Source organism: Pristis pectinata, chromosome X (assembly GCF_009764475.1).
Source record: "Pristis pectinata isolate sPriPec2 chromosome X, sPriPec2.1.pri, whole genome shotgun sequence".
In the NCBI taxonomy this organism is placed as follows: domain Eukaryota; kingdom Metazoa; phylum Chordata; class Chondrichthyes; order Rhinopristiformes; family Pristidae; genus Pristis; species Pristis pectinata.
In genome coordinates this window covers 8,782,927-8,796,411 of record NC_067450.1, presented here as the reverse complement: position 1 = coordinate 8,796,411, position 13,485 = coordinate 8,782,927, and the positions used below count along the sequence as shown (strand labels likewise).

Here is a 13,485-nt window from a genome sequence, read left to right as displayed (position 1 = left end):
ACAATGGATCACATCTCTTTACAAAAGTTTACAATTTTAAAATAGAAAATGATCATAAATATCATCAAGCAAATAACGGCAATAATCATTAACTGTCAGTTAGTGGCGCTGCTGAGCCAGATGCCATGCTCAGGAACTTGCCCCTTCTGATTCTAAATCCCACCCCTCCAAAAAAAAACATACTTGTGTATTCTCATACAAGCACACCTTAAATTTCAGGAAATTCAGTGGTTCAGTAAAATATGAAAATGAGAGGAAACTAAATCTAGAATCATAGAGTACTACAGCACAGAAACAGGCCCTTCGGCCCATCGAGTCTGCACTGACCATCAAGCATTCATTTAAACTAATCCCATTTCATTCTCCCACATTCCCACCAATTCTCTAGATTCTACCACTCACTTACACACTAGGGGCAATTTACAGCAGACAATTAAACCACTGACCTGCATGTCTATGGAATGTGGGAGGAAACCAGAGCACCCGGAAGAAACCCACATGATCACAGGGAGAACGTGCAAACTCCACAAGGTTGAACCCAGGTCTCTGGAGGCGCGAGGCTGCAGCTTTACTCTCTGTTGCTACTGTGAATCCCAGGTAAGTTTTAAAGGCCTCAAGCTGTCCTGAAAAGAAGAAACATAACAGTTATGGCAACATGTTAGAAGGGAGTGGGAGACTGTATAGTACCACAAACTGTTAGCATTGACTGTCACAGTTGGGATGAGCTAATTCAACACAGAGCAGGAATCAAATCTTTGCTCTTCTGCTCAATGTTACACTGAAGTGGAGTGGGAGAGGCAATGTGGGGTGGGAGTGCTAAGAAGGACGGAGCTGAGTCCTTTGTCTGACAATGCAAAGTTGATGTCGATTTGGAGAGAAATAACTTAAATGCTGAAACGAAAACACTTCAGACAGCATGAAATCTCATTTACTGAATGTTGATAATTAAATAGAATTATTGTGTTGAGGTACAAAGAACCATTGGCCCATTGCATCCATGGAGATCTATATTCAGGAGATCCAAAGGATAGGGTTCTAGCTTGGGAGGAAACACATGCGCTCTTCAGTTTGACAGCTGGTACACTTGGTCTTCCTGCTCATCCCGCGGAGAAATATTTATTCACTTACGTTCCATCAGCCAGATAAAGTTGAATGATGATATTTCAATCAAGGCAATATTGGCAACCATTCTGTATTTTCAGTGTGAAAGAGGAACTTGGTGTGTGTGTGTGTGCATGTGCACAGGATGGTGAATAAGGTCATTCTTGCATCCGCCTTTTTGGTTATTTACTGCCAAGTATTTTGTTCTGAAACAAAGCTCCCCTACCTAATAGCAGAAAGCTTCCTTTAAACCACCAGTCCATAGGGATGCTAATCTCCGCTGATTCAATGCAGCTATTTGCTGTCAGACGAAAGGCATTCAGGAGACTTCCTGACCTTTAATGTCAGGTTTCCATGCGGCTCCAGGAGGGAATTAAAAGGAAGGTCTTTCCTCGTCAGTTCTGTGAGATTCAGTGAAAAACAAATTGATGTTAAAGGAGACGCAATTCAGAGGAACTTGCCACCCCCTATCCAAAGAAATAACTTCCTTCACTAATTAGAGTACAACACTAGCCACTACAAACATTGGAATCAAGATTCGTAATTGGTACGCCCAATGGTTCACAGTGAGGAGGGAAAAGGGAAAGAGAGAGTTTCTCCCTCAGCTGGAATTGGAATTGGTTTATTATTGTCACTTGTACCAAGGTACAGTGAAAAGCTGGTCTTGCATACCGTTTATACAGATCAATTCATTACACAGCGCATTGAGGTAGTACAAGGTAAACAGAACGCAGAATAAAATGTTACAGTTACAGAGAAAGTGCAGTGCAGGTTGACAATAAGATGCAAGGTCATTACGAGGTAGACTGTGAAGTCAAGACTTATACCAGGGAACCATTCAACAGTCTTATAACAGCGGGATAGAAGCTGTCCTTGAGCCTAATGGTACGTGCTTTCAGGCTTTTGCATCTCCTGCACGATTGGGGGGGGGGGGGGGGGTGGGGGGGAGCAGAAGAGAGAATGTCCGAGGTGGGTGGGGTCTTTGATTATGCTGGCTGTTTCACTGAGGCAGCGAGAGATATAGACAGAGTCCATGGAGGGGAGGCGGGTTTCCATGATGTGCTGAGCTGTGTCCATAACCCTCTGCAGTTTCTTGCAGTCACAGGCAGAGCAGTTGCCATACCAAGCCATGATGCATCTAGATAGGATGCTTTCTGTGGTGGATTGATAAAAATTGGTGAGGGGTCGACAGGGCCATTCCAAATTTCTTTAGCCTCCTGAGGAAGTAGAGGTGCTGGTGAGCTTTCTTAGCCGTGGCGTCTACATGGTTGGACCAGGACAGGCTGTTGGTGATGTCACTCCTAGGAACTTGAAGCTCTCAACCCTCTTGACCTCAGCACCATTGATGTAGACGAGTGTATGTCCCTTCCTGAAGTCAATGACCACCTCTTTTGTTTTGCTTACATTGAGGGTAAGGTTGTTGTCATGACACCATGTCACTAAGCTATCTCCTTCCTGTACCCCGATTCATTGTTATTTGAGATACAGCCCGCTACGGTGGTATCATCTGCAAACTTTAGAGCTGAAGAGTTAGAGCAGAATCTGGCCATGCAGTCGTGAGTGCAAAGGGAATAAAAAGGGAGTAAAAAGGATGTAAAGGAAGTAAAGCTGAAGATGCTGACTTCTCAAAGGGCTCCAAGGGCATCAGTTGTTTTATTTATTTCATCCAAGTTGTTATTCCTCACGTACCAGTGAGCGTCAACTGCCTATCTGACCACAGCAGATATGACAGCAGAGCCTGATTTTATCATCTAACATCCTCTGTTCATCAGCAGCCAGTGGAATATTGATTCCAGGTGCTGATAATTTACTCCTGGGGGCCCCAAAACCAGCAAGACCAATTGTGACATCTCCACCCCCATCCAGTTTGAGGTTAGATAACTCATCACAAACCCAATGAATGACCCAGGGCCCTTCTTGGTCTCCGCAGTTCAGTATCACATGCACTAAACTACCCAGTGGTCTCCCTCTTTCAAAATAAAAACTGCTTTCCATGCTCCTTTGAACCAAACTTGAACAAGATTGCGACCTTGTTCACCAAACTTTTGATCAAATGCCCCGGCACACGTGTCAAATTTTTTGTTTGATAACTCTTGTAAAAAGTACTTTGTGATGCAAAGTATAAACATTTGCAATTGCGCTAACTATAATCCATATTTGGGTAAACAATGGCATTGTGATAAAACAGCAAACAAAAAGGGTTCTTTAAAGTTAAAAGAACTACTTAAAACAGGGGGTAAAATGTTTCATAAGACCATAAAATATAGGAGCTGAATTAGGCCATTCAGCCCATCGAGTCTGCTCTGCCATTCAATCATAGCGAATTTTTTTCAAGTCCATTCTCCTGCCTTCTCCATGTAACCCTTAACCCCCTTATCAATCAAGAACCTATCAACCCCTGCCTGAAATACACCCAATGACTTGGCCTCCACAGCCGTCTGTGGCAATGAATTCCACAGATTCACCACCCTCTGGCTGAAGAAATTCCTCCTCATCTCAGGTTTAGAGGGACGTCCCTTTATTCTGAGGCCGTGCCCTCGGATCCTGGACTCTGCTACTGATGGAAACATCCTCTGCACGTCCACTCTATCCAGGCCTTTCAGCATCCGGTAGGTTTCAATGAGATCCTCCCTCATCCGCACTAATTATTCAGGTCTCATTCATGTAGGAGACTGCCCCACACTTGCCTTAGCACTGCAGGTTTGCTCAGTTGGCAGAAATCTTACCTTTAAATTGAAGGTTACAGGTCCAAACTCCACGGCAGAACTTCAACAGATAATTTACTCACATCCCTGCAACAGTGAGGGAGTGCTGCTTTGTTTGCAGTGCTGATATGTTACATGAAATATTAAGCTCCTGTCTCCTGGTTTGGACAAATGGAAAAGATTCCATCAGGAAATCTTTGCAGAAAGGTTAAGTTGTCACAGTCAGATCTCAAATTGCACATAATTAGTTATTCGCCCTTTCTGCTTATGGGAGCTTCCTGTGTTAGTGCAGTGAGATAAGATGCAAGTTAAAAATTTTTCCTGGAGTGAAGGCAACACACACGAAACGCTGGAGGAACTCAGCGGGTCAGCCAACATTTGTGGAGGGAAATAAACATTCGACGTTTCGGGCCGAGACCCTTCATCAGCACTGGCTGGATTACAGGCAGTCTGTTGAGGACTGGAACTCTGTGCTTAAAGGGATTACAACACAAGACGCATTTAAGATACAGCAAAAGCAGAAAATGTTGGTCTGACCGCATCTGTGGGAAGAGAAACAGTTAACGTTTCAGGTTGAAGACACTTTGTCAGAACTGAAGAGGAGACAAAAGAAGCTTGTGAGGCTGCAGGGAGGGTGGGGTAGGGAGTGTCTCTGATAGGGTGAAACCAGGGTGACCATGGGGATAAACTGTAAACAAGGTTGTCTGGTCAATGAGTGAATGGGAGCAGTGAGGGAGTGAGAAAATAGAGGAATGTGGGAGTTGTGAAATGCAGAGCAGGAAGACGTACCAGGCAGGTCAGGCTGGGCATGTCCTCCATTCCCAGAGAAAAATGAAAAAAAACCCACAGATGGACAACTGATACAGACAGAGAAATCAACTTACCTGAAGTTGTAGAATTCACGACTGAGTCCAGAAGGCTGCAAGGTGCCCAGATGGAAGATGAAGTGCTGTTCCTCAAGCTTGCGTTGGGTCTCATGGTAACAGTGCAGGAGCCCACAGACCTCTAGGTCGGAGTGAGATGGAGAACTAAAGTGGTGAACCTGTGAAATTCTCCATCACAGAAGGCAGTGGATGCCAGATTGCTGAATATATTTAAGGAGGAGGTAGATAGAGCTCCAGACACACAAGATATCAAAGACTATGGGGAGAGAGTGGGAATATACTATTGACATAGAGGATCAGGCATGATTGTATTGAATGCTAGAACAGGCTTGAAGGGCCAAGTGGCCTACTTCAGCTCCTATTTTCAGTGTTTTTATGTTTATAAATTCCACTCCCTCCACTCCCACTGCATCTCAGATCAGATAGAAAGTTGGGTGGAGCGTTGGCAGATGGGAGTTTAATCCTGATAAGGGTGAGGTGATGCATTTTGGGAAATCAGATAGGGATAGGACATATACAGTAAATGGTAGGGCACTAAGGAGTGCTGATGAAAGACCCAAGGGTCCAAGTCCATACTTCTCTGAAGGTGGCAATGCAGGTAGATAGGGTAGTGAAGAAGGCATATGGCATGCTCGTCTTCATAAATCAGAACAGAGAATATAAAAGTTGGGATGTTACGTTGCAACTTTACAAAACCCTGGTGAGACCGCACTTCGAGTACTATGTACAGTTCTGGTCATCACACGAGACGAAGGATGCAGTTGCACAAGAAAGTGCAGAGGAGATTCATCAGGATCTTGCCTGTATTGGAGGCCTTTAGTTATGGCGAGAGATTAGGTAATCTGTGTTTGTTTTCTCTTGAGTGAAGAAGACTGTATATAAAAAAAAGAGGCATAGATGGGTAGTCAAAATCTTCTTCCCCCCCCCCCCCCCCCCCCGGTAGGTGCATCAAAAGCATGAGGGTATAGGTTTAAGGTGAAAGGAAGGAGTTTTAGATTTGAGGGGAAAGTTTTTTTTTAATACATCTGGTTGAAATCTGGAATGAGCTACCAGAGCAGATGGTGCAGTCAGATACAATCACTGTGTCTAAGAGAGATTTAAGAGAGATCCAAGAGAGATTTAGACAAGCACTTAAATTGGTAAGGCATCGAAGGATAGGGACCTAATGTGGGCAAATGGGATTAGTGTAGATGGGCCAAAAGGTCAGCATGGACGTGTTGGGCCGAAGAGCCTTTTCCAGTGCTGTACAGCTCTGTGACTATGACATGGAATGCTTTCTATAAACTGTATTGAACCAGGGACTACCATTTAAAATAAGACTAGATAAGTATTTGAAAAAAATAGAAAAAAGAACAATAAAAAAAAGGGGATTGAGTAGATATTGCTAGTTACAGAGTGTCCCTGCTTTTTATGCTGTGGTTTCTTTGCTTCTTGATTAAAAACCTGAAAGCAGGTTCTATTTTACATAATCCATGTAGCCATAGAGCTGGATGATCCTGGTCTCACAGAGACACAATCAACTGCCTCTCAAAGTTACGACACCAATAAACACCTGTGAGAAAATCGGCTACCTAAAACTATTTTGCTTGAAATTTAAATTAACAAATGAAACAGAAATATACAAATATTTCCTTTGGGCCACACAGGCAACTCACATCCAGCATTTTCTGTTTTTATTTTAGATTTCCAATGCCTGCTGGTTTTTGTTTCAACTACTTGTCTGCCAGGATATTCTGCATTATAGGAATGACCAGAAAAGAGGAAGTTAATTAATACTAACATTTACTATTATTGAAGAGTTGTGTACTGTATTCCTTCTAGATTCTCAGTTCAGTGCTATCTTAATCGGCTTATACTGGAAGAGATCTGCATTGAAAACACCCAAAATGTTTTTTCAATGGATGCTTACAGCCAGCAGACTAGAAAAACTTTCATCCGGAGTTAGACTTAACCCAAATGCAAATGGTGAATAAACAGCATTTAAGCTCATAAGAAGGGAGAGAATAAATCTTGAGAGAAAACTTGCATGTAGTATAAGAAGAGTAAAAGTCTCTATGGATATGTAAATACGAAGAGGGTGGCTAAGGTAAATATGGGGTCTTTAGAGCATGAAAGTGGTGAATTAATAACAGAAAAAAAATAAATGGCAGATACGTTAAACACAAATTTTGATTCAGACTTCACCATATCCTGAAGGTATCAGCTGGGCTAATTTCAAATAACATGCTAGAACTTACAAAAGTCCCAATTACAAGTGATAAGGTATTGGAGAAACTTTGGGGGTGGGGTGGGAGCTAAAGGCAAGCAAGTCACCAGGACCTGATGGACTGCATGCTAGGGTTTTAGAGAAAGTGGCTGCAGAGATAGTGGACCCATTGGTTGAAATTTCTCACAACTCTGGGAGAGTACAGGAGATTGGAATACAGTCAATGTGACCCCCTTGTTCAAAAATGGAGGAAGGCAGAAGACAGGGAACTACAGGCCGATTAGTTTAACAGCTATTATTGGCAAGATGCTAGAGTCAATAATCAAAGAGGAAGTAGCTAATCATTTAGGAAAGCTGAATATAATCAAACCTAGTGAACGTGGTTTTACGAACGGGAAATCATGTTTGACAGATTTGCTCGAATTCTTTGAGAATGTAATGGAGGGAGTCAATAGGGGGGAACCTGTAGATGTAGCATATTTAGATTTCCAAAAGGCATTTGACAAAGTGACACATAAAAGGTTGGTGCATTAATTAAATGCCCACGGTATTGGAGAAAGTGTGTTAGAATGGGTTGAAAACTTGTTGTCTCATAGAAAACAGAGTTGGAATAAATGGGTCCTTAGCAGACTAGGTGGAGGTAACTAGTGGAGTACCACAGGGATCAGTTCTTGACCCTCAATTGTTCACTATTTACATTAATGACCTGGAGGAAGGAACAATATGCAAGTTTTCCAAATTTGCCGATAATACGAAAATAGGTGGAATGGTATGTCGTGATAAGGATACTGTGATTCTGCAACAGGATATAGATTGAGTGAGTTGAGGCCAACATAGATCAGCAAAGTCATATTAAATGACAGGCAGGCATGAGCAGCCTGGTGGCCTACTCCTGCTCCTGTTTTCTTGGGTTCTTGTGACTGCATTGGGAATACACGATCATTCCCAAACATGTTGCACACAGACCAGGGTTGATGGGGTAGAAATTCTTCTTCAACATGCTTCATATGTTTCATAGTAATGTGTACACATTGAACTCTACTTCTGAAATTCAGCCTAATCGAAAAGATCCAAATGACATGCAACAATTAACAAATTAAGTCATTTAAATTGAAGGTTTAGTCATCATCTTACTTTATTAAATGTGCACAGAGAATGGTAAGTTTTTAATAGTTCATTTGAAAGCATCAGTAATGCTGGTAAAAACACTTTTTACTTCTGGGTGGGGCAGAGTTGTGGTTCTGTATCGAATTTGGTTTATTTAAAGAAAAGCTTTTATATTATGTTGGACTGCAAATTCTGTGGAATGTCCGAATGTAATGAGGGAATACAACCAAGCGACTGAAGTGTACTCCAGCAAGAACAGAAAACAGAAGGCCATCAGTGCAGAGGCTGGATATTAAAGGTAATATCCCGCAGAAAGGAGAAGCAACTGATGCAAAGGACAAGCCGGTGAATGTGGACATCTATCACCAATGCACTTCAGGAAGAATTAGCATCGACATTGACTGTTCTGGCAAGGAATGTGCCAACATGACAGTGCAATCAAAAAGGTAGAGAAACAATAATTACTTACTGGCAACTGGCATCATTCCACAGATAAATCGCAGTGATGAGAAGCAATAATACCCTTTATTTGGCAAACAATTGCAGTATTACACAGCACAGCAGCCCATGATGCAAAATGTTTGGCCGAGGATAGGGCTTGTAAAGGGAATCAATTAAAATGTAATAATTTTCTTTTCACAAGGGCAGCATTCCACTGAATATTTCTACCACTGATACTCATGGATGTGTTTATTTTGAAACAAAACTTGCTGCTAACAACTAGAAAAGGCACACATTATTTTTGCAGTAAAATATGAAATAGGTTTGCAGGTATTTTATTTAATATCTTAACGTGCACATTCTATTTTTGGGACTATTACACCCTGGGAAAGCAAATGCATTGGGTCTTGCATATGCGCATTCATTTCTAGATTATTGTAGCTAACAGTCATCACAGTGGGAGGAATATTTTATAGTTCTTATCTTCATTAGAATTAGGAAGGGCATTCCAGGCTTACTGCATTCCTCCTGTTGGAAATCTTGTTTTACAGAGCTTGTGTTTTGAACGGCAGCTTTATCTTCTGAAGGCAATTCCGTTTCTTCCTCACAAAGTGCCCATTTCTTGATTCGCGCATGATGTATCACGTTGCCGGTTGTAGCTGCCCTTTATAGACATACTCTAGGGCAGTGGCGATAGTCCTCATGTCCATCTCAATACTTCTTGCCCAGTTCTCCACATCACCAATTTCCTGAGAAGAAAACAGGTTTTCAGCAGGATCAATATCTGCTTGCTGCTGACTCTTTGCTGCTCGTCAGTTTGTTAACCTATGGCCCTTTGTCCTTGCAGAACCAAGTGTGGTTTTTTATCTTGATGGAAACTTTAATCAGCTGTCATTTACAGCTCTGTTATAAGGACATTTTCATGTAGGCAGTTTTTGCCTATCCTCCAGAGATGCCAGCCTTCCAAAAGGAAGGTTTTGTCAATTGCATTGTGCTGTTTTTTTCCAGTGTTCTGCAATTGAAAATTGATTTCTTCTGGAGTGAAGCATGACATTGACCATTCCTGGGTTGTTTCATATCACTCATTAAGTTTGAAAGGGCATTTCCTGTCGCCAGGCAAACTTGTGACCTTTATGCAATTTCTGCATTGGTGGTCCAAGGGATGATCTCATTCCCTGTTGCAATGCTCCTTTTGGAGGAGTGTGGAGGAACTTGGTCTGTGCTGTCCTGGGGCACCCAAGGTTGGATACTTGTGGGATAATGTAGTCTGCCTCCTGCAGCCCCAACCTGGGGAGGCCTGCAGGTAAATGAGGTACTGCCCCAACCCCATGAAATGCATCGCACCAATTGCCTCCAATATCCAGTAGGCTCCTACACCTTCCCAATTTGCATCCCTCCTCCAACCCTGCAATCGCCTCAAGTTTCTGTTCCCTTACCCGCACATGGTGAAGTTACCATCCTTGCTTCTTCCCCTACTTCTCAAGCACTGATCTGATTCCTCCCTCCCCCGACACTTGATCACTTCCCTTTCCCTCACCACTGTTACTGATGTACAAGTGAAGTGCCGATCCCTTCCTGCCAGCCCCTACGCACACTGAGGAGATGATCTCCAAAGTGCCTCAGCAGAATGCCAGTAGGTTTCTGATCTAGGAGTCCCTCTGCAACCATGCCAGGACTTTTACCAAATTGAGAATATCCAAGCCCAGGGTCTCTTATGACTGAAGATTCAGTTAGAATTTTGATGCAATAGGAAAATAACCAATTGTCCCATCACATCTTTGCCATTCTACCACACTCTTTATGGCACACGAGAGTTGAGGCACTTACGTTTAAACAAACCATTTCACATTGGCAAGATGTCCCAAAGTACTCGACTGCCAAGTACTTTTGTTAAGTACGCAAGTGCAGCAGCCAATTTGTCCAAGGTTCAACAAAGAGCCAATATTTATTTCAGTAATGTTGATAAAGGGGTAAACATTGACCAGACCTAGGACCTCAGAGAGATCTTCCTTGCACTTATTCAGAATGAAGCCTTGGGATCTTTTACAGACACTTTAGAGAGCAGAATGGGTGGCATTTGTTCATACAAATAGAAGTGCCTGGAAACAGTACCAATTAAGACGGCACCTCCAACATTGCAAACCTCCCTCAGTGCTGCACTGAAAAGTATCAGCCAACATTATATGCCAGAATAGATCTTGAACCCTCAACTTTCTGAATAAGGGACAAGATTAGGTCTCATATAATTCAAGCATAACCTCCCTACTTTTGTATTCAATTCCCCTAGCCATAAACAACAACATTGTTGGCTTTTCTGATTACTTGCTGTATCTGCATACTAGCCCTTTGCCAATCAAGCCCTGGGATACCCAGATCCTTTTGCATTTCCGTGCCCTGCACTCCATTGCCATTTAGAGAATACACTTCTTTTTTTAAATTAAAGAACATGAATTCTGGCAGGTTTTCCAGTCTCTAGCCTGGAGAACGGAAGGCGATCAAAGTGCTCACTGTCCCATGGCATTTATGCTGTTGTACCATACTCTTCAGGGTATGTTAGAATTTCTAGGCACTTGTGTTTGTATGAACAAATGCCACACGCTTTTATTCCATTTGCCTTCAACCATCCTAACTGCATCTTCTTGGATGCAGAACTGGTCTCTGATTCAATCATTTAAAGAGCTTTAAAGAGCCTTGGAGTTCTGCAAAATGTTTTTTCCTTCTCTAGATCCCAAATCACTTGCATTTAATCTTATATCTACAACCCTCTCAGCCTCAACTTCATAACCACTTCAAACAAAGGGGGGGGGGGGAGAGGGGGAGGGAGGAAATGAGGGAGTAGCTTTTACCCCAGCAAAACACTACCCCAACCTACTTCCAACCTCCAGTTTTAACAGAGGTGGGACACTGGGAGAGAGAGCAGGTTCTGCAGCTGACCAAGTAGTCCACGGGAGGCAGGCATGCATTTGAAACCTTTTTTTAAAAATGCTAAGTGCCTACATTTTAACAAGGTTTCTATTTTTGGCGACAGAATATCAAAGCTGAGATGCAATGGTGAATCAATCAAAACCTTAAGAAGACTACAGATGAACTTGACAATAACAGGAAATTTGCGAGCTGGTTGCATGTATCCAATTCATACTGTGAAGGGGTGTGCCTGACAGAACTAATACAGAATAAATCAGCTGGCTTGGGTATGTTATGACCCTGAGTAGCAAGCCTTGGGCTACTTGTGTGCTGGTCACATGGCTACTCCATGCAGCTCTTTGATTCAGAAAGCCATTTGCCAGTTGGCAAAATGAATTTAAAAAAAATCAGTTTGTCAAATGGATCCAAGGCCTGATAGGGTTATCAATGAACCTGTGCCAAGAAAATTATCTATGGTTAGAATGTGTGTTATGTAGTAACAGCAGGATGTTGTATCTGGCCTTCAAAAGTCAGGGTAAGATGTGTCAATGTTGATCTAAACCAACACTCAGGCTGGTCAAAGGTGGATCTCTAGGCAGCAGGTTTTTATATTCCCTTTTATTGCCAGTAATTCTTCAATTTCACGAAGATTTATACTAGCTTGTGTATGTAGACTGGGTTAAGAGTTACTGTGGTGCCTTCATGGCTAAATTGCCTGTTAACATATTCTGTCGTGGATATGACATTGGAAAGTCACTTTCCCTTTGGCAAACAATGGGAAGAAAACAGGATCAGAAGTCTGGTCACCCATCAGAAACAAGATCTTTTGTGGAGCTTGATTCCTTGTGTCAGCTTGGCTCAGAGATAACATTTTGACCTTGGCCAATTCAGAATCCTTATCTCCTCAGTCCGTCAGGCTTCTCCCTCCCAACACCAGCCTCGACCAAAGACCCTGCCCAGGGTTAATTTTGTTCTGACAGCTGTTCAGTTGGGTCTCCATCATGCTCACATACCCAACCTAGTACATGTTACTTGCCTTACAAGACCTACCTGTCATCACTCCAACTGGTTTCAGGTACATATGGTGTAAGGAGAGAATTAAATTTTCTAGAAGTGATATTTGATTCCTCCTTAGTGTGTGCAAAAGTGTGGATAGAAAAGTAGCTTCTGAAATGGATTGTTATATCTGCTTGCCCTGGCTGGATGCTAAATAATTGATTAGTCTTGCGCTGCATTGTATGCATTGTGGCATTTTCCTTCCCTCTCCCTCCCCTCGCCCTGCTATGTGCTTGCTTAAGAGGTTTACAAGCTGCAAGGACAAATTGGCTGCTTGATAATGGTGGAAAACGTGTTTTACTCCAAAACATGTTGTCTGTTTTTAAATTGTGTCTACGCTGAAAGGGCACAGAGATAAGTAAGTGCCACCCAGAACCGTGGAAATCAGAATCTGATTCTGAAGTCCTAGGATAAGGGGTTTTAAGAGTACATAAAAAAAAGGGCAGGGGTACCCTCGCTTTAGGCTGGAGTCGTGACCAGACCTGAGTGGCAGACTTACAGAGAGAGAACAGCAGAAGCAGCTGGGCTTCCCTCCAGCACTGTGTAGATCAGTTCACTGAGTGGTTGATAAGTATTCTTTGTATTCTATCCTTCTGTAGTTTTTTTTGAAGTTGTTAATAAGTAGTTCTTATATAATTCTAATAAAGTAGTTTTTGTAACCTTTAACGCATGTACAATTGCCTCTTTTGTTTGCGAGCACCTCTTGCTGCTGAATTAGAAGAACAAAGAAGGAATTTTAAAATAATTTTCATTACAGATGGTCTCTGGAGCTCTGGTCATAAAATGCCCAAGGACTTGAGCCGAAACCCTCCTTGGGGGTTCTTTCCTGCACTGCACCATACTGCCGCTAGTTAAAACTGGCCTTTTTGAAACCAGAAAGCAGTGGATTTCTACTCCAGGGCCCAAGTACATAGTCTTGGCTGACACTTCAAAACAGCATTGAAGCACTGCCTGAGGTACCCTCTTTGAGGTAAAATATTAAAGTGAACATTGTTTTGTCTTTAAGAAGATTCCAGCAGACTAATGAAAGATGAACAGCAGTGGTCCCAATCTCCTGCCCACTATTTCTACCACAATCAAC

At 42.4% G+C, this 13,485-nt stretch overlaps 2 protein-coding genes across 2 annotated transcripts in view; both read right to left on the bottom strand.

Moving 5' to 3' along the window:
• The window catches only part of rdh5 (retinol dehydrogenase 5 (11-cis/9-cis)), a 38,657-nt gene extending 38,069 nt beyond the window's left edge, over nt 1-588 (bottom strand). The window contains exon 1 of the mRNA XM_052009691.1: nt 447-588. The gene's annotated coding sequence lies outside the window, so the exon portion shown is untranslated. The remainder of the gene's footprint in view (nt 1-446) is intronic.
• Nucleotides 589-8,509: 7,921 nt separating this feature from the next.
• bloc1s1 (biogenesis of lysosomal organelles complex-1, subunit 1) overlaps nt 8,510-13,485 on the bottom strand; it is a 72,716-nt gene continuing 67,740 nt past the window's right edge. The window contains exon 4 of the mRNA XM_052009660.1: nt 8,510-9,193. Within this exon, the coding sequence (XP_051865620.1) occupies nt 9,086-9,193 (108 nt within the window). The 3' untranslated portion in view covers nt 8,510-9,085. The remainder of the gene's footprint in view (nt 9,194-13,485) is intronic.